This window comes from Notamacropus eugenii, chromosome 1 (genome assembly GCF_028372415.1).
Source record: "Notamacropus eugenii isolate mMacEug1 chromosome 1, mMacEug1.pri_v2, whole genome shotgun sequence".
NCBI classification, from domain to species: domain Eukaryota; kingdom Metazoa; phylum Chordata; class Mammalia; order Diprotodontia; family Macropodidae; genus Notamacropus; species Notamacropus eugenii.
The window spans coordinates 662,987,282-663,015,147 of NC_092872.1; the positions used below are offsets into that span (position 1 = coordinate 662,987,282).

The 27,866-nt window shown below is 41.2% G+C and overlaps 1 protein-coding gene across 1 annotated transcript in view; it reads right to left on the minus strand.

Annotated features, from left to right (window-relative positions):
- Positions 1 to 27,866, minus strand: part of PRKCE (protein kinase C epsilon) — a 661,730-nt gene that overhangs the window by 118,546 nt on the left and 515,318 nt on the right. Inside the window, exon 11 of the mRNA XM_072635707.1 lies at positions 7,847 to 8,001. Within this exon, the coding sequence (XP_072491808.1) occupies positions 7,847 to 8,001 (155 nt within the window). The remainder of the gene's footprint in view (positions 1 to 7,846; positions 8,002 to 27,866) is intronic.

The window sequence follows — 27,866 nt, forward strand, 5'->3', positions numbered from 1 at the left end:
AGACCTGAAGTGGGGAAAAGCATTCTAGGCTTCCTCCAGAGACCTTTGATATCATCCCACTGCCTCTGAGCAAAAGTCATTATGGAACAACCTACCTTGCGTTTTCCTCCCCTAAGGAACTTCAAGAGGAGGGCAGCTTTGGTGTGGTGGAAATGGCCCCAAATTTGGAGCCCAAAGACTTGGGGCTTGAACCTTGATGCTCCCACTCATTAGTGGTATGACTTTGGGCAAATTGATGATTTTATCTAAAGCAGAATCCTGAAAGACTGGCCACACAGCCTAACTCTAGGCTAATGAGAACAGCCTTGGAAAGACTCCCCAAATTATCTGGCTCCTCTGTCCCTCCTATAGCCATGTTTGGAACACCAGCATTTAAGATGGCCTAAATGCCATGGGACAGAGAAAAGGGTGACAAGGGAAAGAACTTGCTTCGTCTTTAATCATCTCCGGAAACCTAGCTCTGCAGGAAAACAAAACAAAATCCACCGACCACAAAACAAGAATCTGTAAGCAGCTTCAAGGCTACTTCAAATTGATAAGGAAAGGTACTGAGGGAAAGCTAGAGCTTGGAGGGACTTGTGAAGATCACCTGGTTTGGCCTACTTCCTCTTAAACAAAGAGGAAATCAATTCCCCCCAAAGTAAAGCATCAGCTTAGTCAAGGTCACCATGGTAATTAGTGGTGCAGTCAGGATTTGAATTCTGATCTTTTGACTTTCTTTCCCTGCACCATGCTTGGGAGAAAACTCTGGAAGCAGAGATGGATCCTTGACTCTTGCAGCTAGCACTCATCTCTTCCTGATCCCCTTCAGCATTTATTGTCTCTTTCACCCAGTAGTAGTTTTTCACAGTTAATAATACAAGACCAGGTATTGCCTTTCCACTTCAGGTGTCCTAACTTGTCTCCCAAAGCAGGTATGGTTCAGATTGCTTTCTCTCCCTGGTATGGGGCTGGGCTAGATTGAGCAATCAGTAAATTATTTTGTTTCAATTATCCTCTCTATACTGATGACTCCCCACCCTAATCTAGAAGAATTTCTTTCATTAACTCTAGATCCGCATCACTAGCTCTCTCTTCTATATCTCCAACTGGATGTTCTATGGACTTTCAAACTCAACGTACCCCATACGGAACTCATGATCTTCTCTCCTAAACCCACCTCTTCTCTAGACTTCCCCATTTCTGTTGAGACCATCACTCCCATCACTTATATTCATAACTTTAACATCTTCCTTGACTCTCTGCTGTTGCGTATCCCCTATCTGTTGTCTCATGTTATTGATTCTCCCTCCACAACTTCTTCCAAATCTCCCCCTTTTTCTCCACCCAGGTGACCACCACCTTAGGTGATGATCAGCTTTCATCACCTCTTCTCTGAACAGCAGCAATAATTACTCATCACCTTTTGCCTGAACAGTTGCAACAGTCAGTCCATTCACCTGAACTTACCATGTGTCAGGAATTGGAACAAATATTGGGAATAGAAAGGGAGGTTTAAAAAAACAGTCTCTGTCCTCAAAGAGCCCATTTTCATATAGGGGAGACCAGGTAAATAATTATGGACATAAAAGATATACAGAATAGTTGGGAAGTAATCTAAGGTGGGCTAGTTGCTGGGGAAGGGGGAGGCTGCCTCCTGCAGTGGGTGGGATTTGAGTTGAGTACTAAAGGAAGCCAGGGAAGCCCACAGAGGTGGCACTGAAGGACAGAACATTCCAGTCAAGGGGGACAGTCAACATGAAGACAAAGAGATGGAAAAGTGAGTGTCGATTCTGGGGAAAGCCAAATAGGGAGGTGTAGCCTGATCACTGAGTGCATGGACAGCAATAAAGTGTAAGACGACTGAAAAGTGGGAAGGGGCCAGGTTAGGAAGAGCTTTAAATGCCACAGAAAGGGTTTTTATATATGGTCTTAGGGGTAATAGGATGCCCCTGAACCCAATGGGGAGGTTCATGTTCTTAGCATAGTCAGAGTAGCTTTAGGGGGTTAGCGAATATCCTAGCTGCTCCAGTCAGTGCTGGTCTGTCTCTCCATGAAAGTCTGGGGAAGCTGGGGAGCCCTGATGCTGCAGCTAGGCAGGCCCATGGAGGTCAGTTCATCCCAGCTCCCAGGCTCCACTGCTACTGCTGCTGTTGCTGCTTCCACCATTGAATTTAGAACTTTTTCACTGCTGCCACGGCCTGTCCCATGGCTCCTGGCTGCTTGGGTGTGGACTTGCAGCTTTAGCTTATGGATCAGGCAACTTTAGAGCTCCTGCCTTTCAGTCAGGTGGGATTTTAGCCCCAACCAGCTGCCTGCTATGGCTGATCTAGGCCACTCCGCATAGTCCCCTTGTCTTCTCTCCCTTTTTCCTCATAGAAACTTCAATTAGGTTTTCTTTATCCCATAGGTTGCTATGAAATGTCTCTTCCTGCCAGTGTCCTATTTGCTACAGATTCTACTGTGGATCACAGATCTAGAGCCCAATCATGCAGTCCAACAGATGAGACATCCAAGGCCTGAGAAAGTGAAATGCTTTGTCCTTAGACAAATGGCCGAGCCAGGATTTGAACCTAGCCTTGGGATTCCAAGTTCAATGATCTTTCTGTTACATCACGCTGCGCCCCTTTCTCCCAAGCCCTCAAAAAGGGGAAAAGGAGAAGGAAGAAAAGCCCATCCCACTTGTCTGTTGTGGCTCCCTTGCTTCAGTCAGTCAATCAACACACATCTGTTAAAAACCACTATTGCCAGGCACTGTAATACACACTAGGAACACAAATACCTCCTTTTAAGAAGCTTATAATCTACTAGAGGATGACAAGAGTAAGTATACAAGCAAATACAGAATAACTATAAAGAAAATTAATACAAAGAAATTCAAGGTTGGTGGAGGAAAGATCACCAGTCACTGGGAGAATCAGGAGTGTATGGTGATGCTGCAAAGAGAAAATGGCTTGCTGCTACATTATGAAAGACTGTAGTAGAGATGTCATCTTCTGGAAATATCCAGGCTAGAAAGCTCTACTAAGGTTTTCATTATGTCCCAACTCCCTCAAGAGAAATCCCCGAATTCCTCCTCTTGGTCTTTGCTTTTCCTACTCAGGAGAGATCACAGCTTTTGAAATACACACTTGTAAAGAACTCTGGGGGTTTGCATTGTGTGCAGACCTCCATGGGGACTTTGGTACTACCCTCTGACCCAAACTTGAGAAAGACTTGTATAGCAAGGTGTACTATGAAATGGCATATATGACTGGGCATGGTGTGACACAGCATAGTCTGGCATGCTATTGCTGTGTTATGGCATAATATGGCGCAGCATTGTATGTTATGGCATCATGTGGTATAAGATGCTATGGCATGGCATGGTGTGGCATGGCATCGTATAATATGGCATGACTTCCTGTCAGAGGCAAAACCTTCATATCTGTGTAGGTACACATGACATGTATGTGTCCACATGTCCATGCACAAGTACAGGTGTATGTCTGTATGTGCATGAACATCCACGCCCTCACAGCATGGAAAGAGGACAATATGGAGTCAGAAGAACAACCTGTGGGATCTTGGACTGGTGAGTACCTTCAAGGTTCTCTAGTATACTCCCTGTAGATGAGGACACTGAAACACAGGGTGGAGAAGGAAGCTGCTGAGATTCACAAAGCTAGCAAGTATCAAAGCTGGGATTGAACCTCAGCTCTTCTGACTCTAAGCTCCATGTTCTTTACATTACACCATTTTGCTTCTGCTTCTCATTTATTTCTGTAACCTTGGACAAGCTGCTTTTTTTCCCTGGGTCTCAGCTTCCTCATCTGGACAGTGAAAGATTTAGCTCTAACTCCTATGACCCTGAGGTACTGAATTTTATCTGTTCCCAGTAAAGATACTTAGAGGCTTTTGCCAGTGTTGACAGGAAATTGGAAGAACCTGCAGAGAGAGACAGAGAGGAGAGAAAGAAAGAGAGGAAGAAAGGAACAGAGAAAGAGAGAGAGAGAGAGAGAGAGAGAGAGAGAGAGAGAGAGAGAGATTTGGAAACCAAGGGGCCACAATGGGGAAGGTAGATCTTGCCAAGATTTAGGCATATTTTTTGGCATTTTCATGCCATCTGCATTCTTCCCCACTTGCCCCTTCTCACTACACAAGCCAACTGTCCCCACGCTGATGGCAGCCCTCTTAATTCCTGAAAGTATCTCACAATGGTGACTGTTGGAAGTCTTGGGCCCTCTCTGTGAGCTCTGAGCTGAAATATGTATTTTGTCTCTCATGTCACTAACCCAAGGAGCCAAGAAGTAACTCTCTCTGTCTCTGTCTCTGTCTCACTCTCTCTCTCTCTCTCTCTGTGCAGAAAAGGAAAACTAGCCATCATTAGTGGGAGGAGTGAGTAAAACAAGGGATCTTACATAATCCAAAGCCAAAATCCAGCAAACTAACAGAAGAAAAAAAGGATAAGAAAGCTGGGGAAAGATGGGGGGGGGGGGGGAAGGAAAAAGGAGACGGGAAGGAGGGGGCAGAAACCAGAGGGGAAGGGAGAAGAGGATGAAGATGAGTTAGGCTAACAGAGGCTGTGTTTACGTATGAACCAGCACATGGGATGTAGGCTGCACTGGAAACCCACCCAAGGAAAAAGGTGGGGTCACTTTGTTTATCACTTTGGATCTCCTTTCAACTATAAGCAACTGGACTGAGAAGTGACCTCTTCTTTTGGTTCTCAGAGATTGGCAATTTAACTGCTAATTACTTTGTATATAAATTCCAGTAGGCAGGGCTGGATAATTAAGCTTCAGTTTCAGCAGGGAAGCTAATCCTTCAACCCTGGCCCTGCTAGACTGTCAAACAGTCCTACCAGAGGAAGGGAGGAGAGACTTAGGCAATACGACACAGTGGCTGATTCCAAACAAATCCCTCTTTAATTTTGGAATAGTCAGAGAGATACAGGCAGGGATACACACTCACCCACTTAATCCCTTTGCCTCCTTGTGGTTTCAGTGCCTTCTGCTGGTAGCCTGGCACCTGAGTGGGCAGTGGGGAGGTTGTGGACCTGGTTAATCCCCAAGTCATAGAATCCATCTGCTCATAGGCGTTAACCAAAATCTCAGCTGTATAGGAGGAATGAGGGGTCTGAGGGTGTAGGGCTTGGGATGAGGGAAACAGTGTGTGTGGATGTGTGGATGTGGATATGTGTGTGTGGATGTGGATATGTGTGTGTGGATACAAACGCATGTATGTTGGGGAAATTCCTCAACTGTATATGCTTTCAAGAATTTAAGATCTGGTTGAGATTTCACACACATATCCAAAGATAAAAGAAACTACACAGAAGCATATGCTAAATAACAAAAGAATGGAAAAGATAAATAGTATGGGAGACAGAAGTTCAGAGAAGAGGGCCTGACCTATGGATTGTGGCTTCATGGAGATGGAATTTGGGCTGAACCTTGAAGGATGAACAGGTCTTGATCACACACAGGGATGGGTCATGGAGGATGTTTTTGATGGGATGGGGATTTAGTCTAAATATAAGGTGATCCAAAAAAGGAATGCATAAGTTGGGGTGAGTGGCCATCGAGAGAATTCATCTAGGGGAGTAGTACACTATATGGCATGGTAGGATGGCAAATCATTTAGATCAAACAAAGGATTTTGATCTTATTTAATAGATTATGGAGAGTCAATGAATGTTTCTGAGTATCCCAGGAGCATGCATTGAAACTTTCTGATGAGAATCCAGAGAAAATGTCAGTATCTCAGATTCCCATAGTGGAAAATGGTCTGCCTTCCTAGGATCATGGGATCTCAGAGACCACCTAGTCCAACCATCTTATTTTATAGATGGGGAAACTGAAGCCCACAGAAATTTAGTAACATTCCCAAGGTCACACAGGTCCTAAGTGGCAGAGATGGGATTTAAACTCAGACTATCTGGTTCCAAATCCAATGCTCTTTCTATTACACCACCTTGCCTCGCAGGTATCCCATGTGCTTACCTTTGGGTTGCTTTGATTAATGGGAACTGAGTTAAATTTCATTGTACATCATGTGAGATTATTATATAACAGGCTTGGCAAAAATTAAAATACTCTAAAAATGTAAACTGCTGTTATTATTATGGAAATGAGCACTATAAGAATAGCAGCTATCATTATTATCATTACTGTTGTTATGATTAATAGAGAGAGGGACTAAACCTGTGATTTCATTGGTGTAGGGAACTCTCAGGTGAGGAAACTCCCTCCACTAATTCAGATTGGCACTTTCTGTGAAATATACAGCTTTAAAGAATTGCCTAGAGCGTTGAGGGGGTTACAAGACTTATCTGGTGTTATCCAGACAGTACGTGTCAGAGGGCAGAATGCTACCTGACTCCTAGGCCTGCTTTCTATCCACTATGCTACTTTGTCTCTTTAATTATTATTAATATAATGTGGAAAATACTGTACAAAAGGAAAGTCATCTGTGGTAATATTTCTGTTTGCTGCTATTTGCCTAGACCCGTGTCTTCACCATTCCTTCATGAATGACATTTATTCCTGATTGTTCAATTTTCCTTTTATTATTTCCCCATGGATCTGGCACATTTCCTACTCTTGCTCCTCCATGCCACCCCCCAAAGTGTTTATCCATCCTTCAAAGCCACTCTGTAAAGGTCTCCTCTGTGAAGCTTTCCTTGATTCCTCCAATCCAAAATGGTCTTTTCCATGATGTTCCATTGAAGTCATAGTCTGATCATTTATCTAGCTCTTCTCATACACTGTCTTGCATTTTTAATTGTATTTTTATGTCCTGAATTCTCAGCGGCAAAGATCATGCCCCACACACACCTCTTTGTGTCTGCCAGCATGATTAGCAGTGATCCCGTCCTTGTCTTGTTTGCTAATTGTTTTTCCACATCCTGTGTCCCCACAGAGCCTTGACCATACAAGGTATCCAATCAATACTTGATTGATTGAGGCTTGGGATTTGAGTCAAACCAGATGGGACCTACGTGGACTCAACCAAGGCTGCAGCTCCTTTCTCTGAGGGTTTATAGCCAATAGCAATAAATCCCTTGACTTGAATTGAAGAAAAGGAGGAAAAAGGAGGAAAGAGAAACTAACTAAATACAGCAGTTGACAGTAGCTGAAGAAAAAAAAATCCCTCGAGGACCTTTAATGTCCCTGTTTCTAATAATAAGTAGTTGTTCCTCCCAGAATTCCTGACCTCATAGAGCAGCCTGCGTAAATGTGCCTTCTTCCTTACTGGAAAGGGAGTGATTGTGTGTGTGTGTGTGTGTGTGTGTGTGTGTGTGTGTGTGTGTGTTGTTTTCTTGGAAGGGAGATTCAGGGGGGCAACAAGCAAAGCTAAATGGTCTTCAAAAAGTCACTTCCTGTTGGGTGCCTTCGCCTTCATCTCCCCCTTCCCCCTACATCACAAACTGAGAACCCCTTGCAACTCCTCCTTTCCCGATCCTATCTGTTGGAGACAGCTAAGACAAACAAACTCAGGAAGTGGCAAAAGGTTGGGAAGCAGAGGAAATCTATGGCACTGAAGGGAAAAGTGAAGAGACTGTGGCTGGTCTGAAAGGGGAAGGTGAAGGTCACCCCAAGGCCATTTTGTGCCAAGCCCTTTGAAATGTCTTGCTTGTACTTTAATACAAAACTGGCACACACATTTGGCCAGGGCTCCAGGGACCATTCAAATGTTAACATTCACAATGATAAACAGCCAAAAAAAAAAAAAAAACCCTTCTATGTAAGCAAATTGGAACAAACAACTAATCTAAAGCTGGTTGCTAAGAGACCAGTGGGCTAGGAGCCAGAATCAGTCCAACTGTCTAGAGATTGCATTATGTTTTTATTTTTTAAAAAGTCAAAGGAAAGAAGAAGCTAACCTGTAGATGACGCCATGTTGGTGAAGGAACATGAGTGCCGACGTGACCTCTGCAGCATAGAATCGGGACCGAGGTTCATCAAATTTGCGGGAACGTTGAATTTGAAACATCAGATCTCCTCCATTTACATATTCCATGACGAAAAAGAGGCGATCCTGCAATTAATCAAGACAGCGACACTTAGCTAATTCCTTTTCAAATGACCAAAGGAGTCTGTTTTGCCTGTCCATTTCTCCAGGCACACCTGCATGAGGAATCTGAAAGAACAAGCTTAGACCTTGGGGCTTGGGGTATAGGGAAGAAAGGGTAACCCCCAGGAAATATATAAAGAGTAAGAAAAGGAAGAGCAGGGAAGCACAGAGAGAATAGACATTGTATAGGAGCTGGGTACTACCCCAGATATGGCACACTGAAAGGAGTGCTAGAGGGAAAACCAAGACATAGGGATTTTAGCACCAACCTAAATCACTCTGGACTTAACAAAAATGGGCTTTCCTGTTGTTATCTATAACACAGCAGAGAGCAATTCCTGCCATATTTACCTTTGCAGTGTTTCTAAGGGGAGTAAATGAAATAATATATGTGTGTACATCTTGATAATTATAAACTTAAGGGCACCTTTGAGTATTGCTTAGATCACATCCCTAAAATGAGATCTCCTTAAGAAGAAAAAAAAGTATATATGTTATAAATGCATGAATATATTTATTTAAACAAAGAATTGCTCCACATTACTACATTATTTTGGAAGCAGAGACTACTTGGATTCCTAAATTTGAAGAGGGCATCACCATCCTCTCAGTCACAATGGCTTGTGTCATCACTTTGGTGCAATCCTGGACTCTCCACTCCCACTCATCCTATAAATCCAACTTACTGTTGTCATTTCTACCTCAGCATCATCTCTTGTATGTATCCCCTTCTTGCTATTTCAGTACAAATCCTAGTGTCACATCTAAAGTGTTACAACAACCTGATTGGTTTCCCTGTCAGTCAGTGAACATTTATTAATTATCTATTAAGTATCAGGCTAAGTGCTGGGGACACAAATAAGAAAAAAAAGGATAATTCCTGACCTCAAGGAGCTTACAGTCTAAAGGGAGAAGACAATATACAAAAGGAAATTATATAAGAGGGAGTGAGTGAAGACAGGAAGAGACTGGGGAAGAAAGGACCCACTATTGGACGATGGAGTCCAGTCCAAGGAGTACAATTGGTAGGAAATGAAGAGTCACTGGCCTGGAAGTCTTATTTAAACAGAGACTGTGAAAAAAGTTCTTTGCTCTTCCCCTCCAAGCCTCCAATCAGAAGGCAGAGGATATTAAGGGTACTGATGAGGAATGAGTACAAAAGCTGATGATGAGTTTCCTAATGATGAGCTTCCCAGGGAGCATGTTCATGGTGTAGGCCAATGCAAGGAATGAAGCCAGTGGGAAATGGCTCAAATCTTTTCCCATTCCAATCTATCTTTTTCCACTCATCTGCCAAAGTGATCTTCCTAAAACTCAGGACTGACCATGTTACCCTCCTCCCAGTCAATAAACACTAGAGGCTCCCTATTACTTCCAGGAGCAAACATAAAATCTTCGGTTTAGCACATAAAGCCATTTACAAACTGGCTGTTTCCTACCTTTCCAGTCTTTTTACACTTTCTTGCCTTCTAACATTCCATCAGTAAATTCAATGCCTAGAGTGTTCTTCCTTCTCACCTCTGTTTCCAGGCCTCTTAAAGCCCCAGCTCAAATCCTGCCTTTGGTGGGGGGTGGGGGTGGGGGTAGGGGGGGTGTCTTTCCTAGTGTGCTAGTATCTTCCCTCTGAACTGACATTACATCCGCCTTGTCTATACCTTGTACATATAGTTCATATGTAGTTATCTACAGGTTGTCTCCTCAAATTAGAAAGACCATGTTTTTGCCTTTCTTAGCACGTAGTAATTTGTGTGTGTGTGTGTGTGTGTATGTGTATACATGAAATGCTTGTTTTCTGACTGATTGATTGAGACCAGCAAGGGCTAAGGTGTGTCTATGACATTAAAAATTCACATTCAAGGTACATAAGCCAGATCTATGCAATCTGTATTAGGACAGATGTTGAATTTTTCACATTTTACTCTAAGAAACCCATTTCCAAGGCTAGAGTAGGGTAGTCAATCCATTCTCTAGGTCAGAGGTCCTTAACCTTTTCTGTATCACGCATTCCTACACAACTCTGATGAAGACTATGGCCGTCTTCCCAGTGTAAAGATTTTGCTTTTGTTTTTAAAGATTCAAAATGCAAGGAAATGCTAAATTTCAATTAGCAAACAAGTGGGTTTTTTTTCCCCATACAACATCACATACCTTCTGAAATATATTCATGAACCCTTTGTGGGTTCATCAACTCCAGGTAAAGAATTCCTGCTCTAAACCTCGAAGGTAGAAGATGAAAGTTCAGCCTGCTTTGCATCAAATATGTCGCAGTCTTTATACTTTTCAGCATTTGAAACTGACCACAACACACATGGGTTGCGCACATAGAGACGACAGTAGGGGTGGCTTCCACCCTCATTCTTTGTGCTTGCTCTCAGGGTTTTATTTCATTTTTGCTTTCAGTTTTGGCATTATTTAGTGACTATTTTTATCCCTGGTGGACATGACATGGGTGACATGAGATAAACTATGGCTTACTGTGGGACATTAAGGGAAGCTGTGAATTCTCACTCAAGCCTCCCCATCCCAAAAAGCTTCCTTTTGCAGGTCAGATTTGGTGTTTTGGATGGGGAAAGGGGGGAAGTGAGGGGGTTGTGAGAGATAAAAGGCTTTCTACTTCCTCCCCTTCCTATTACCAATCTCTCTCTCCTTAAGTTTCTTTCCTTCTGTCGACAAGCATGTTTAATTCTTCCTAACCTGAAAAATAATCAAACATCAGTTTAAACCCTACTCTTGACTCCTTAACACCTTTTAGTTAAATCACAGGCTTCCTTTTTGGTAGACTTGGGATAATTACCTCTCTAGGCTTCAGTTCACTCTGCTATAGTGTAGAGAGTTGAACTATATAACCTCTAAGGTCCCTTCTAGCTCTCAACTATGACCCTGCAATCCTATTTATTTCCTTTCCTTTACTGTAGAACTTCCTGAAAGAGTAGTTGGCACTCAATCTCTCCATCTCAACATCCTTTCATTCCTCTGACATTTACATCCTGTGACCCAGGCAGGTCACTGAACCTCCTTAGGTGGGTCTCCATTTGCTCAACTGTAAAGTAAGAGGGTTGGACCAAGATGCCCTCCGATGTCTCTTCAATATCTAGAGCTAAGACTCCATAGCCCCCAACCCTATTACAAACTGGCTTTTGTACCCAGAATTTCAGTGGAATATCTCTGTCCAAGGTTAGTGATCATCTCCTCATTGCCTCTTCCCCAAACTCCTGGATGTTTCTATAGCCTTTGACATGGTCACTACCCTTTCTTGATGGTCTAGCTTTTCCCTAACTTCTAAGACACTGATCTCTCACACAGTTCTCTTCTAGTTTCCTCTTTCATTCCTCTTTGGGCTCCCTGCTCAACTCTGCCTTCATTGGGGAACTTCTCCACCATTCACCATTCTCCCCACCCCTTCTACCTCCTTTTATGGTTTATCTTCCTCCATCAGACTGTAAGCCCCTTAAGGGTTGACTTTATGTGTTTACTTGTACTTCCATTGCTTAGCATAGGGCCTGGCACTTAGTAAGAGCCTAATAAATGCTTGACCTGATTTCATTTTCCTCCTCCTTTCGCACACTGAATTATAGGATTAAAGATTTCAAACTGGAGAGACCTTAGAAGTTATCTAGACCAATCTCCTCTGCTTTCTCATAGATGAGTAAAGTGAGGCAGAGAGGGAAAAGAGACTTACACAAAGTCATCCAGGTCCTACATCTCCATCACTCTCTTTATCTCCACCACCACCACCCCCAAATATGTAATGTACTGGTATCAATTCATTGAGGAGTTACATCTTTTACAATGCCAGGGGATTCTTCCTCCAATGAAACTTTACTAAAATGTAATTTTTGAAGGTAATCCATATTTGTATATGTTAAGATTAAATCAAGGAGAGCAAATGACAATAATTTATCAATATCACAGATCCTTTAAGGATCTAAAATAAATTTCTTTTACATCTACTGAGCAAGATTTATTCTCTAATAAGAGTACTTAACCGTGTTATTTTTGTCTTTATATTCTCATTGACTAGCATGGTTCCCCAGCACATAGCAAGTGATTAATAAGTGCTTGCCAATCAATTTATTTGCATTTGTATAATACTTTATAGTTAAGACAAAACATTCCCACATATTATCAAAATATTCTTCTTGTTGTTGTTAACTAAAAATGATCTCTTCTCCTAAATGCTCATAATATTGTATTGGTCTCTTATAAAGTTTTCACATTCTATCTTATATTATAGTTGTGGTCTTGTCCTATCTTTCCTATTAGACTATAAATATTTGTTGAATGAATGGATGAGCTCCATTAGGGAAGGGATTGTTTCCTATTTTTCTTTGTATCTTCCACAATGCCTAGTGCAATACCCTGCCCACAGCGAGTGCTTAATAAATAAGTGCTTCAGAGGACCAATCTCCATTCTATAGATGAATAAACTACACTTCATACAATGACTTGCTCAAAGTGCTACATCTAATAAGAGGTCAAGCTAATGTTAGAAGCCAGGCCTGTGAATGCATTACAGTTCCTTTATTTTATCATGTTGCCCATAGACATATAGAAAAGTCAGCATATGCTATAGGAGAAGAGAGAAAAGGAAGTTTAGGTTGGATAAGGAGGAGGTTGAGCATGAGTTGGGGTGTTGAGGGAGTCAAGTAATCTAAGTCATTCCCTAGAGATAAGATGGAAACTTTAATGGGCTGAATCTAATCTTTTCTAGGCTGCTGGGTGCATTTAACTCACCATTCACCAAAAAGTCCTCTTGCAGTTTAGAAGAACAGGTGCAAATCCAAATACCCAAACGTAAACCAATGGTGTCAAACTCAAATAGAAAACCACACATAAAGATTCCTGGAAGAGGCAGACTGACTTAGTTTTAAAATGTCACATTCTCTATGAATTTTTTGATTTTAACTATTTCCCAATTGCATTTTGATCTGATTCAGGCCATACTGGGGAGCGTTTGTGGGCTGCACGCAGTCATGGGCCACACATGCAACAACTCTGATGGGAAGGTAAGGATTGTTGATTTGTCCTCCTTATATGATACTGCCATCTTCCTCTGTCAGTGGTATTACTGCAATTTCACTGCAAAATCTTCTAAATATGCTACTCTAAGGACAGATTAGATTTACTTCTGACCAGGCAAAGAGGCAGCAGATGGGGAAGGATCTTAGGGAACTGTGTTTTAAACTGTATTTTTTTTTAAAAGGTCAGGAATGGAGCTCGGGTGCATTCCAGCCAATTTCCACTGCTGTAAATAGCTTCATGGAAGCCTCACTGGAGTCTGTTCCAGGCCATGATCCAAAGCAGCACGGGATTAAATCAAGTGTTTCTAAGCTACAAGCTTTGCGAAAATATAAGCATATCCTGAGCTAGTTTGTTTCCTTCTGCAAAATCTTATGGTCAGTGAACATTTAACGAACACCTACTTTTGAAAGCCCTGTGCTTGGTGTTGAGAATACAACACACAAGAAATGGTTCCTACCCTAAAGGAGTTACAATCTAGTTGGGGAGATAGGGCATATATGTAGTCTTTTGTCATGAAGGGGACTGATGAGAAGTAGTTTCTTTCTGGAAAAAGGAACTGAAGAATCATGGGAGGTAAAGCCACCATGGGACAAGAGAATCTCTCAAGTGTTTGTGTCTCATAAAGAGAACAAGAGTATGTGGCCAAAGGCCAGCACTAGTCAGCCAACTTCAAGGAAAGGGGGCTTCTACCCCAAACTAAATATAACCATGAGAATTTGGAGTCTTGGCTTGGCTCACTGTCTCCCTTAAGGAATGACCTGACTAGACAGAATGTTCTACTGCCCTGCAACAAGATGAATTCATCCCCTCTCGACTTCTTTGTCTTACTCTGACTCACCAATTCCAGGCAAATATGCATCATTTACCTTTAAAATGTATTTAGTTGCTATCAGGACTTTTATAAGGGGATGTATCTCCAGATAAATACAAGCAAATTTTTACCATATTCTGAGCAAGTGTTTGTTATGGAGAAATGAACCATACCAAGGGGAAGGACCAAGGACACCTCTGGAGAAATAGCTCTAGACATAATGGAAAGTCTCTGTTGAAGTTCTATGTGCATGGACTATTTTCATAGCCTTTTAACTGGGCTCCCTGCCTCCAGTCTCTCACTTCTCTTCTAGCCATCCTTCACACCACTGCCAAAATAATCTTCCAAGACACAGGTCTGATTATGCCACTGCCATATTTTTAAAAAACCATGATTAGTATCCAGAGGGAAAAATAGAAAACTCTGTACTGAAGCATTTCAGCCCATTAGAACATGGCTCCAAACTAGACTTTCTAGACTTATTTTACATTATTCCCTTTTATAAACTCTCTGCTCTAGCCAAAAGGAAGATACTCACTATCCTTCAATTATTCCCTCTCCAGCTTTCTTGTGTTTGTATAAACTGACCCCTATGACTAGAACAGACTCACATTACACACTGGAATACTTTCCTTCAAGGCCTAACTCAACTGTACCCTCCTGGATCCCTAAAGAATTTTTTTTATCTTCATCAATTGTCTCTCACCCCTACCTTGAAAAGATCCTTCCTTTTCCTAATTCTTCATCCCCTTCTGTATAATGATTTCTCCCATGCATTGATTATATAGTAATCTGTACAATAATTCTTAATTTACATGTTTCATCCTTCTGAAAGCTCCCTGAGGCCAGGGACTGTATTATTCTTAACCTTGGTGTCTCTAGCATCCTGCATATGCTGTAGCATAAAGAACACTGACTTTGGTCAGTGGAATCTGAAGAATCAGGGCTAAATCTTAGCCCTGCTTTGCTGCTTTGCGTGACACTGGGCTAATCACCTTGTTTCTCAGGGCCTCAGTTTCTTCATTTTGTTAAGTGACTGAGTTGAACTAAATATTTTCTGAGTTCCCTTTACATGTAAATCAATGGCACGGTAAGCACTTACTAAAAGTGTCTCTAATTGAATTGAATTGTCTTGACTCCCTTCAGCAGTTAGAACAGAGCCTTGCACACAGTATGGGCTTAAGGTCACTAACTTGATAAGTCCCCTTGGAAATTACCATATTTATTTTATACATCAGTGTTTTGTTTTGTTTTTTTAATGAAAAGTGAAAACCAGAGACAGCAGCTGCTACTTCCAGGACACATTCTGGGATGCACACTACACTCTTCAATATCCACTGATTATTTTACTGGATATGTTTTGGAGTACCTATACCTCTACAGGAATTACATAGAACTGCTACATTCATCCCCGTCAGCTCTGTACTCTATGGAATTTTCATGCTTTGCAGAAGATCAGGTTGTAATCAGGAATATCTCATGTTGCCATTCAAGGTTAGAAGTACCATGGCTAAGTCTAGCATAGATAGAGAAATGGCTTCAAACCAACCAGGTCAGAACACAGGTCTAAATGAGGTGGGAGAGAGAGGGAATGTTCAGTAGGCTGGGGCCCCAGATCTTTCAAAGCAAGATTAAGGAAGTACTGCCAAGACAGAGGATCTGAAGTCTACCCTTCCAGAGGGAAAAACAGCAGGGAGTTCAGGTAAAACATCTTTCTCTGGGTCAAAGTGCGATTCCCACCTCATTCCATTCCCATTGAGTGGAGACATGTTCATCTGGTTGGGGGAGTGGACACGGTTGGAGTGGAATGACAGAAGGGGGCTGGGAGGGTTTTGTCAAAGTCTGCGGCTTCTGTATCCATAAATGAGGTTAGAAGAAGATGATTTTAGAAAATCTGAGGCATCTAGAACTTTGTTAAACTGAATTCATTGGCTAGAGAGGAGCAGACCAACAGACTGGATTTATAGTCATCTATCAAAACCACATATCCTCCTAACACTTGGTTACACACTGTCTAACACTTATTTTTGTGTGGGGCAATGGGAGCAGGGTTAGTGTATCTTTTCTCCCAGTTAGAGTTTAAGATCCTTAAGGGCAGGGACAATGTTTTATATATTCCCATACTGTGTACTGCACCAAGCACAGAGCTAAGCAATCAACCAGCCAATCATCAACAAGCATGCAATAATTATGTTTGTCCTTCATTTGGAGATGGACCAATAGCATTAGAGGGTGAATTGGATTGAAGTGAGGCAGAGCTGCATAAAGTCATCAGCCTCACTCTCTCTTCCAGAGTCATCAAAGTTCAGTGGCAGGACAAAGTCAAGATGGCTGGGGATGACTTGGGCTGCAATGGATGACCTTGTTGTCTTCAATGTCTGTCTGAACAAGCTTGAAGCACTCCACAAGTGCCTGCTTCAGCTGCCTTCATGGCCACTGGAACAAACTGTTCTCATCTGCCCTTTCTACCAGGGGAAGTCTTCACATGCTTGGGGTAGACAACACCCAGACACTTGATAAATACTTGCTAAATGATTAATCATTTCTCCATTCAAAAGCAAGCACAATACAGAGGGAAGAGCATAGGACTTGAAATTAGATGAGTTGGGTTTGATTTCTGTCTCAGTTGTTGACTACTTGAACAAATCACCCAATGTCTCTGGGTCTCAATTCCTCATCTATAAAATGAATTGGATTCATTTTATGTGAAATCCATTTAACATTATCTATAATATAGATTAAATGATGACCTCTAGGTTCCCTTCTAGCTTGAAATTGATTATCCTAAGATTTCTATTCTTAATAATCATTCATTTTTTATTTATCTAAGCATTAGTCAGTTTTTTACTTTAGTCTCTTGCCTAGGCTTTCCACCTCACTTTGCTCATCCTGGCAGGTCAGAATGCAAAATATGATCAAGAATATTTGCCCAGGCCAAAAGGACGCACCATGTGTTTACGATTCACATTGGGCTCCATTTTCCCAGCTCATTTAAAATGAGACCTTTCCACCCCCATTTTCTTCCTTCTACTAAATGGATTTTTTTTTCACCTCTATATCCAACACATCTAAGGGAACATATTTTGAGGCACATGGGAATCTTGAATTGTTCTGGGAACTCCTTAATTACATAAACTTGAAATCAAAAGAAACCTGGCAAACATACCAGCTAGAAGCTAATCCCCTCTTGGCATTCTTAGAGAAACACACACACACACACACACACACACACACACACACACACACACACACACATACAGAAGGGGGAAAAAAACTTCCCGGTAGAGTAAGCAAATATGTTTTCTAAGCTAATCAGAAATTTTAAAAGCCTTTTTTTCCACACTCCACTCACCCCCCTTAATCTCCCTTGAATATCTAAAAAGTTGGAGTCTTGTGATAGCAAGTAGAATAATGAAATTAGAAAGAAAGATTGTGTCATTGTTAATAATGATCTGCCCAAGCCAAAAGGACGCACCATGTGTTTACAATTCACATTGGGCTCCATTTTCCCAGCTCGCTAAACCCTTCCTGCCTTTGAAGGGAAGATGGGGCACACCCTGCTCATTTTTCAAGGTGTGATCGATAGCCAGGAGCTTCCTTTGAGCAGCACCAGATGTTCTTGCCAATTGATTTTGTTTGGATACACAATTATTCACCATCTCCTAGCTGTTTATATGTGCAAAGATTCATTTGTGAACCAAGTTCACTTAAGTGCTCAACAAAAGGATTGTATGGGGAATGACTATGCTTAGATGTTCTGATTACAGCCTAGAGATTATCTTCAACTTACTGTTTAGGAGGACTTCTATCCCCTCCCTGTCCTGCCATCCCTCATACTCACTAGAAAGATCTCTTCCTTTTGCCATACTGGCCAGTGAAAGTAGAAACACTTGAGTTACAAGAAGGAGTCAGTGTGGTTCACCCAATTGTTTCCATTCCCTTAACTTCCTCAGCATCTACAATATTCAATTAACTAATTAAAACAATTCTGCTGACTGCTGGAGAAATACACACAGTGACAGGGAAGTGAATGGAGTGTCAGCCTTTGAGTCTGGAAGACTTAGGTTCAATTTCTACTGACATAGGACTTGTGTGACTCAACATCTATCAGGTGACGACAAAGTGCCCACAAGCATTGGTAGGGGGACTTGGAGCCCTCTATACTAATCAAGTCACAAGTTTAGTCCAAAAAAGAAACACACAAATCTACACTGAGAAACATACAAATCTAACCCTCAGCTGAGTGCATCGAGAAGAAGCACAGACCAAGTCCTTGCCCACTAAGAGAATGAAATCTCTAGAAAATCAAGATGAACATGTTAGAAAATGTAACACACAGCCTAAGACAGTACAAGTTTAAATGATAAATTGTGTGACTGACAGACCAACAGGGAAGAGAAGTTTAGAAGAGGGAGTTAAGCAAGGGTCCAAGTTATTTGACAAGGTTATACTGCATCTATCCTGTATGGATAATGTTGTCTCCCTCATTAGAATGTAAGCTCTTTGAGGGTAGGAATCATGCTTTTACCTTTCTTGGATCTTCAATGTTTAGTACTTCTTGTTGTTATCATTCACTTGTTTCAGTTGTGTCAATTCTTCACGACTCCATTTGGGGTTTTCTTGGCAAAAACAATGGAACAGTTTGCCATTTCCTTTTCCAGCTCATTTTACAAATGAAGAAACTGAGGCACATAGGGTTAAGTGACTTGCCCGGAGTCACACAGCTAGTAAGTGTCTGGGGCCAAATTTGAAATCAGAAAGACAAGTCTTCCTGACTCCCAGCACTCGATCCACTGTGCTTCCCAGCTGCCCAACAAAAGGTAACTTAAGGTTATTTGGAAAGAGAACAGGATTAGGAGTCCAGATGCCTAGGTTTTCATTTTGGTCCTGAGCAAAGTGAACCTCAGCAAGTAACACAACCCCCTGGATATCAGTCTCTTCATTTATAAAATTAGATTAGATAATCTCCAATGTCTCTTAACATTCTTTAATCTTATCATTCTATAAGTCAACTTAAATTCATGGATGTTGATTGCAAAGCAACAGAATGGCACCCTGGGAAACATGGCCATCCTCATGGTCAACTCCATACTGAACACTGTTTAACCAGCTTACTAAAACAGATTCCAGTCAAAGGCAGAGGTATGTGTTTCCTTGTAGGAAGCCATTGACCTGTGCCAAAAAATGGCCAAAGGTGATTGCTGTCAGCCAGACAATGCTGGCATCATTACTCACTGGGTGAAATAACACACATTTTATTCATAGGAATTTAAAATTTTATCTCTACCACTTAACAACTATGATTACTTAGTTTTACTTAAGTGGATTAGTCCAAGGGAGTTGGGGGTAGTGTTACACGGAAGGCGCTAAGATTAAGAAGTGGGTAAAATCTGCATCCATTAAAATCTGAGTACAAAGGCATTTGGGAGCAGCTAGCTGGCACAATGGATAGTGCGTCAGTCTTAGAGTCAAGAAGACTCATCTTCTTGAGTTCAAATCCGGCCTCAGACACTTCCTAGCTACATGTCCCAGGGCTAGTCATTTCACCCTTTTTCTCTCAGTTTCCTCATCTGTAAAATAAGCTGGAGAAGGAAAAGGCAAATCATTCCAATATCTTTGCCAAGAAAATCCCGAATAGGGTCATGAAATAGACATGATTGAAAACAAATGAACAGAAGCAAAGGTATTTTAACACTGAGTCAAAAGTACATTTATTGCCAATGACTCAGTGACTGCCAACTGATTCCCATATTTTGTAAAGAGAAAACGAGACAAGTTTCAATTTCATCCAGCAAAAGATGATTTCCTTTACCTGGGCTCATCAATGTCTTAACAAAAATAAGTGTCATACTGTATACTTCAAAGCTATCAGAGCATCCCCTAGACAGTCTACTTTCCCAACCAAGACGGAGCTTGTGCAACATTTAAAATAATGTAGTTGCTACTGCTATTAAGAAGAACATCTTTGGATGTTAAATAGGGTGCATTTTTTTTTTTTAAATAGGGTCAAAAGTTTTAGATTGGAAATGTAGCCAATTATAAAACATGGGTTTTTTTCTGGAGGCCTCCCTGATGTTGCCTTCATTTCCCCTACTTGGTTAACCAGACTAGATGTTCAGTTTTAAAAGGAGTCTTCTTCCCAGTACTCCAAGTTCCCTCCAGTCACATAGTAGTGGTACCACTTATGACATTTCAGGCTGCACTGTGAGGCACTGCTTCCAGAAATAAAGTGATAGTCCCTTTGTACTCTGCCTTGATCAGATTCCATGTGAAGCATTGTGTGGAGGGCTACGTGTCATACTTTAAGTGACACACTGATAAGCTGGAGTGCCCAGAGAAGAAAAATCAGAACAAAGGGCCTCAAGTTTATGTCCTATGAACTTGTCAGAGGAAAATAACTAGGGATGTTTACTCTCCAAAAGACTGAGGGGACACCTGATGGCTGTGTTCAAGTACTTGAAGGGCTATTATTACATGAAAAAGGAATTAGACTTGATTTTTTTGGCCCCAGAGGGAAGACTTAGGAATACTAGAGGGAAATCAAGTCAGACAACAAGTACTATTCAGTACTTATCATGTGCCAGGCACTGTGCTAAGTGCTGGGGATACAAAGCAAGAGACAATATAGTTCCTGCTTTCAAGAAGTTCACATTCTAGTGAAGAAGATAACATAGCAGAAATAAGACACAGACTAGAGATAACCAACAGAGAAAAAGGTACTACAAAAAGAGTAGATTTAGGCTTGATGTCTTAGAAAACTTCCTAATAATTAGAACTGCCCAAGAGTTGAATGGGCTATCTGGGGAAGACAACAGGCTCCCCATCATTGGAGGTATTTAAGTAGAGGCTAGATGACTACTTGTGGGAGATGGACCTTTATAGAGGGGGTTATTATTCAGGTATGAATTAGACAAGATGGTCTTGAGGACTCTTCCTACTCTAAAATTCTAGGTGACCTCTCTGTACCTTGGGCTGGGAGATGAGGTGTACAAAAATTCCACTCCACTGTGTGGTGCCCAATTTGGTCCCCTAGGTATCACCTTTATCTGTGTGTGTTCATCCTTTGTTGCCAAAGAAGACCATGCCATCAGAGAAATAATGCCATGACTTGCACTTGACTTTGTTTTGAGTGAGGGAGGGCTGTGCAGGTCACCAGCCTCACTTCTCCTCCAGAGCCATCTGAATCCAGTGACCAGATATTCATCAGAATGACTGGAGATGACCCAGGATGAGGCAGTTGGGGTTAAGCGACTTGCCCAAGGTCACACAGCTAGTGAGTGGCAGGTGTCCCCTTAAAATATATGAAGGCATCATACTCCATGGGTTGGTCAGCAGCCAAGAAAGAACATGCCCTCTGAAGTCATTCAAGTTTTTCTTTAGTACAGCTGGCTGGGGAAGAGGTACTTAAAAAAAAAATTGTGGTTACTTTTTGGGATCCTCTTACATGAGTCTTCAGGCTATTGGAAAGCTAGGGTTAAAGATGGGACTTCCAATAATAATAATTATTATAAAACTAGTATTCAGATTGGAACTTCTTGAGCTCTCATTCAAGGTTCTGAAACAGAGATCAGTTTCTTTCCTTCTCAGACTTAATCAATAGTTAGTAAATATTCATTGAGCACCTACTACGGGTCAACCATTATGCTAAGCACTGTGGATACAAAAACAAGGCAGAAGACAGTCCTGGTCCTCTAGGAGCTCACAATCTAATGGGGGAAAACAACACTTCAAAAGGGGTGGGGAAGGACAGATAGCTCTCTGCAGCTTAAGGATGGGCCAGGCATGGGGACATGATCCTACAATCCTATAGCCGGGTGGGAAATAATGGAATGACTGCCTGAGACTCAGGATCTGAGAGGAGCTCTCTGATGTGCATCCAGAGGGAGGCAGGGGGTCCAAGGAACAGAAGGGATTGAGGATTTCAGGAGTTTCAGAGTTGATCTGCTCTTGCAAGGAAGATGATTTTTGGCATATAATGGGACAATCCAATGAAGCAGTCATGAGGGATGACACAGTGCATGATTTAATTTTTTAATTATAAGTATTGTGTACTGTCCTTTAGCTGTTTCATGTGAAAGAGTCTCATCTAGATTGTGAACTCCTTGAGGGCTGGCAGTGTTTTCTCTTGCATTCCCATAATTAAAATAATAACAGCAAAAACAACTAGCATTTTATAGAGGGCTTTAAGGTTTACAAGGCATTTAATAAACATTATCTCATTTGGTCCTCACCTGGGTAACAGGTGTTATTAAAATCTATATTTTACAGATGAGAAAACTGAGGCAGACAGACCTGTATGGATTTGCCTAGGGTCATGCAGTTAAGTGTCTGAAGTGAAGTTTGACCTCAGATCTTCCTGACTCCTGGGACAACTAAGCAGCAGTGAATACAGTCTAGGCCTGGAGTCAAGAAGACCTAAGTTCAAATCAGGCCTCAAACACTTACTACCTGTATGTGATTCTGGGCAAGTCACTTAACCCTGTTTGCCTCAGTTTCCTCCTCTGTAAAATGAACTGGAGTAGGAAATGGCAAACCACTCCAGTATCTTTGCCAAGAAAACCCCAAATGGGATCACAAAGAGTAGGACATGATTGAAATGATAAAAAACAACTTTCTGACTTCAGACCTATGTTCTATCTGCCAGTTGCCATAAACCTAGGACTGGGCTAAATTAGGTGCTCAGTGGAATTACTGATTCATTGTGCTTGGCCTCCAGCTCACCAGGGTGTATGTTATTGCCCATACCCACCAGACAGAGCTAACTCATTGCATCCTTAGATGTTAGATCCATCTAATGCTTCTCATCTTGGTTCTTACCATTTAATTTCCTATGTCAAGGAACTGAAGATAAACATAAAGTTCTACATGCGTTTGAGAACTTAACTGCATCAGTCAGGATGAAGGCAGCACAACTAGCCAACAATTCACATGGACGGAACTGGTGTCTCAGGGGACTGAAAGTTAAGGGTTAGTGACCAGGGAATGGAAGCTAGAATGGTTATGGGCATCCGATGGTCTGTTACTTGAGACAAAACAAAGGAAGTGATAATCCAGAACAAGGAGATAGATTATATATAGATTATATCTATATATTCCATATATAGAATCTCTCTCTCTCTCTCTCTCTCTATATATATATATATATCTATCTATCTATCTATCTATCTATCTATCTATCTATCTATCTATATATATGTATGTATGTATGTATGTATGTATGTATGTATGTATGTATGTATGTATAGGTATATTTAGTGTCCTATCTTTTCAGACCACATTTGGAGGATTGGGTTCAGTTCTTAATTTCATCATTTAAGAAGGACTTACGAAAAACAGATAGTGGATGTCCAGAGCAGGACAACTAAGCTGTTGATAGCATTTGAAGAACCTGCCAAAAGAGGACAGCTGAAGGAGCTAAGGATGTTTAGCATGGAGAAAGAAAGACTTAGGGAATCTTCAAGTAGCTGAAATGACTGTCACATGAAAGAATTAGATTCATTCTGTTTGGACTCATGGTGGGTGAAGTTGGAATGGAGGCAGATTTAGGTTCAATGGAAGGAAGAATTAGAGGTATTACAAAGTGGAAAGGGATGCCTTGGAAGATAGTATGTGCTCTCACACTAGAGATCCTCAAATAAAGACTCAGTAGAGGACCCCAGGTGAGGGATGCTCTCAAGGGAAATCTTCTTCAGGTAAGAGTTGGACAAAGATGGTCTCTGAGGCCCTTCCAATCCTGAGATTCTGGGTGGTTTTATGTTCTAAAATAGCAAGTTAATTGTGTGTGTGTGTGTGTGTAGGTGTGAGTATATAAATGCATGTAATATAATGAAACTGGATGGGGGGAAGGGGAGATAGCCAAAACAAATTGACTTCATGTTTTTCATTTCTCGACAAATTTTATTTTTAGTCATGCTGATACCACAGCAGTGCCTTTTCTCTTTTTTCTTTTTCTCCAGAAGTTGTACAAAATGGTTGATGATTTTTGCGGTCGTAAAAGTGAACATAACACCCATCTGCTGACACCAACCAAAGTGAGAATTTCACTTTGATTATGAGAAAAAAAACATGACCCACTGAGATTCACTCATCTAGGTTACTCATGTCAATTCTAAAGAGGTTACAGGGGAGGAAGATGGAGGAGGAAGGAGGAAGAAGGAAGAAAGGAGAAGGAAAAAGGAGAAAAGAGAAAAGAAAAACATTGAACTCTCATGACATGTATTCGCAACCTAGAGTTGGGCCTGTCCTGTGGGTACAAATACCTCAAGAAATTCATAACTGGATTCATGATTGGATAATCAGGAATATATATGCTGTTTACAGAGGGAAATGTGACTGGATGACACATCATCTATTGTCCCTCCCAAATTAGTGGGAGAGTGGAAAGGGGCTTTGGAGTCGTGAAAAACCTGAGTTCAAGTCCTGTCTCCAAAACTGGTCAGCTGTATGACTGTTACTCAGCCTCTTAGAGCATTAATTTCTTCATCCATAAAATGGGAATGATAATAGCTCTAGTAACTACCCTTAATTTCCTTTCAAACTCACTTTTCTCAAGTGTAAAAAAGGAGTTAACAATAGCACCTACCTCACAGGGTGTTGTGAGGCTCAGAGGAGGTGATCTACATCAGGGGTGGCCTTGTAGGACCTTAAGTGCTGCCTTTTGGATTCTGTGAAAAGACTGCACTTAAGGACTTAGAGAGTCACATGTGGCCTTAAGGCCACAGGCTCCCCATCCCTGTTCTATGTAAAGTGTGTCACCAAGGCATAAAGCACTTTATAACTGTCTGCTTCATTGGGATTCTATTCTGTCTTCCGTTATTACTATGAATGTTACTAAAAAAAACAAACCCCACTAAACCATGTGTAAGGATCCTTGCAGACTGCATAGGACCTGTATTGTGTCATATTTGTATCTATCTTGTTAGATGTTACCCAATTCCATTTTCATCTGATTCCCCAGACTCAGGAGTGTTGCGTTACAACGGACCATGCGGATGAGACCTGTACCATACAGCTCCTACCTCAATATCGGTGCTTCATAAATAAAATTAACAAATGAATCAAACAATTAAGGCAAAAATACATGCACCTGCCATGAATAATCCAGTGAGACCATCAAGGCAACACAAAACAAAGAATTAGTAACTATGCAAGTAAAAAGCAACTTAACTTAGGTGATTTGGGAGGTTTTTTTTGCAGACAGAGATAACTATAAAATGTTAGCTTTTAAATTTTGGATAAAGACCATAAAGTTCCATTCCACAAATGTGGCAGAAAATACTAAATCCAGGTCAGTGCTGTGTTATGCCCTACTTGGAGGGCCAGAGACAAAGAAGGAGAGAAAAATAGAGAATGCAACAGGAGGGAAGGGACAGGGAAAGAAAGCACCTCAATTTCTGCCAAAACACTGTGAGGTGAACAAAAAATTTACCGGCATTACTGTTTAAAAATACACACATTTAAACTGGAAAAAGGAGGAAATGCTGCCAGAATTTTTTGGTTTTTAGAATTTAAACTCTTTGAAAGTGTAGGAATCTAGCAATTCTCTCTTTTATTCATTTACATTAAAAAAAAATCAATTCTCCAACTCCTCCCCTGGAAATTGGAGTACAGTATGAGATCGAGAGCTGAAAGGATCTTTAGAGGTCATCTAGCCCAATTCTCTTGTTTTACAAATGAGGAAACTGAGGCAGGGACTTATCCAAGTTGATTTAGATAGTAAGTAGGAGAAATAATAAGATGTAAGCCCAGGTCTTATGACTCCAATGCAAGGTTCTTGCTACTATACAATATTCCTTTAAAAACAATGATCTGGCAAGGAAGGAGAGATGTCCAAAGGGAGATACTTTTTAGAGTTGGTATTCTTCGTCTGACTCATGGATAGACTGCAGGTGATCAGTAACTTTGGATGGGAAAAAAAAATAACATCTTTATTTTCCCAAATTATTGGCTTTCTTTGTAATGTTAGGTATTTTGTGTATTTAAATGTATATGTTGTGTATTTTATGCATTTTCATAAAACGTTATTTTGAGAAAGGGTCCATTGACTTCACAAAGGGGTCCATGACACCAAAGGGGGAAAAGGTACTTCAGTTCCCTTTTTCTTTCAAAACCCAAAGACCTTTATATCCTATGGAAGACAGGACTGGGGGGATGACGACTCTCCCCAGCTCTGTGTTTCCATTGGTTGGGAAGACTTAATCACCAAACCATGTCCATTTTCTTTTTCAGGAAAAGCAGTGAAAGAAAGGGACCCAGGAGGTGACCAGGTTATGCTAGGCATGGGGGCCTGGGTGGCAGGCCTTCTCTGTAAGGCCAGCCTCCACCAGAGCCTGCACTGTACCTCTCTGAATTGAAAAAGATAAGTAAGACCTGCATGTGTCAAAACAAGGTGTAGGTACAATCAGACTGCTGCGTCCTTAATCGCCCCCAGCCAAATGCACAGAGAGCAGAGGGGGCAAGCATAGGCTGAAAATACAGGAGGGGGAATCAATATCTGTGAAATGGGGATGATAAGAGCAACACCTATCTTACAAGGCTGCTGTAGGATTAAATGAGGTAAGGTAGGCAAAGTACTTTGCAAACCACGAAGCGCTCTATAAATATTAGCTATTCACTGAGGCAAATTTCACCCTTCCCTAGTGCAAAGTCAAAAGTTTTCTTTCAAAATGTCTCTATTACTACATAACTTCAATTCATGAAACAAACTTTTGGAAAGCAAACACCCTGGGTAACATGCATCTACTTCACTTTACAGAAGAATTCAATCCAGTTGAATATTTCAAGTATGGGGGAGCAGAGCAATTGGACCTTGTGATCTTGTCCACTTTTGCTGCTAGCCTTTTAAAGCCATACTGTGTTTTTGTCATTACATATTCACCAGTGACATTCTTGGAACTTGTTCCAAAGGCCAAAGGCAACCAAACCAGGGGCTAGAGGATCCCCATCCTTGGTCAATGAAGTTATGAGAGTCCCTAGGCTACAACAGAAAAAGCATAGGATTGGTGCTAGGGGGGGCCAGCATTTGAGTTTTGACTCTACTACTTAGTATCACAGAAGGGACCAAAGAGCTTACTTATCCTTTTCAATCAAAGAGGCACCACCAAGTTCTCTGGAGACTCTGGTGGTCTAACTCCCTCAATTTACATATAAATATTTTATTTACAATAAATAAAATAAATAGTTTATGGACAATATAACATTATTATAATATTGATATAATAATAATAAATAATTTATTTACAATAAACCCAAATCTTGAGAGTTGAACTAACTCACTGAAGATCATACAGCTACTAAGTGGCAGAGGTGGAACTGGAACCCAGATCCTCTAGTTCAGTTGTGTGCCTTTGAGCAAGTCATCCTACCTCTCTGGGCCTCAGTTTCCTTCTCTGTCATATAAAAGACCTGGACTAGGTAGCCCCAAGTCACTTAAGTTTCCGCTCTTTTGTTGTTCAGTCATTTTTCAGTCCTGTCCTACTCTTCATGATCCCATTTAAGGTTTTCTTGACAAAGATACTGGAGTGGTTTGCCATTTCCTTCTCCAGCAAACTGGATTAAGTGACTTATGCAGGGTCAAACGGCTAGTAAATGTCTAAAGCCTGGTTTGAACTCAGGAAGGTGAGTTCTAGATTCATAAAACCCTTCCCTCTCTAAAATGAGGTAAATAACCCTAATACAACCTACCTCATAGGGTCACTGTGAGGACCAAATGAGAAGATCTACTTCAGTTTGTATGATACTATAATGACAGTTACTTGGTGGGACCTTGGCTTTCTCCTCCACCATCCCTTCCTCTGCCCCCTCTGATTCCTGGGACGAACCATCACTACAATGATGCTAATTGTTGGTGGATATCGTCATGAGCCAAATCCCTTTTCATGTTCTAACTCCTTTCATAAAGCCGACTTTTAAAAAATGTGCTAATCTGGGGAAAATTAGTAACTCAGAAGTAATATACTGCCCTGCACACAAAAATGCAGTTCTGTGGATTCTGAGC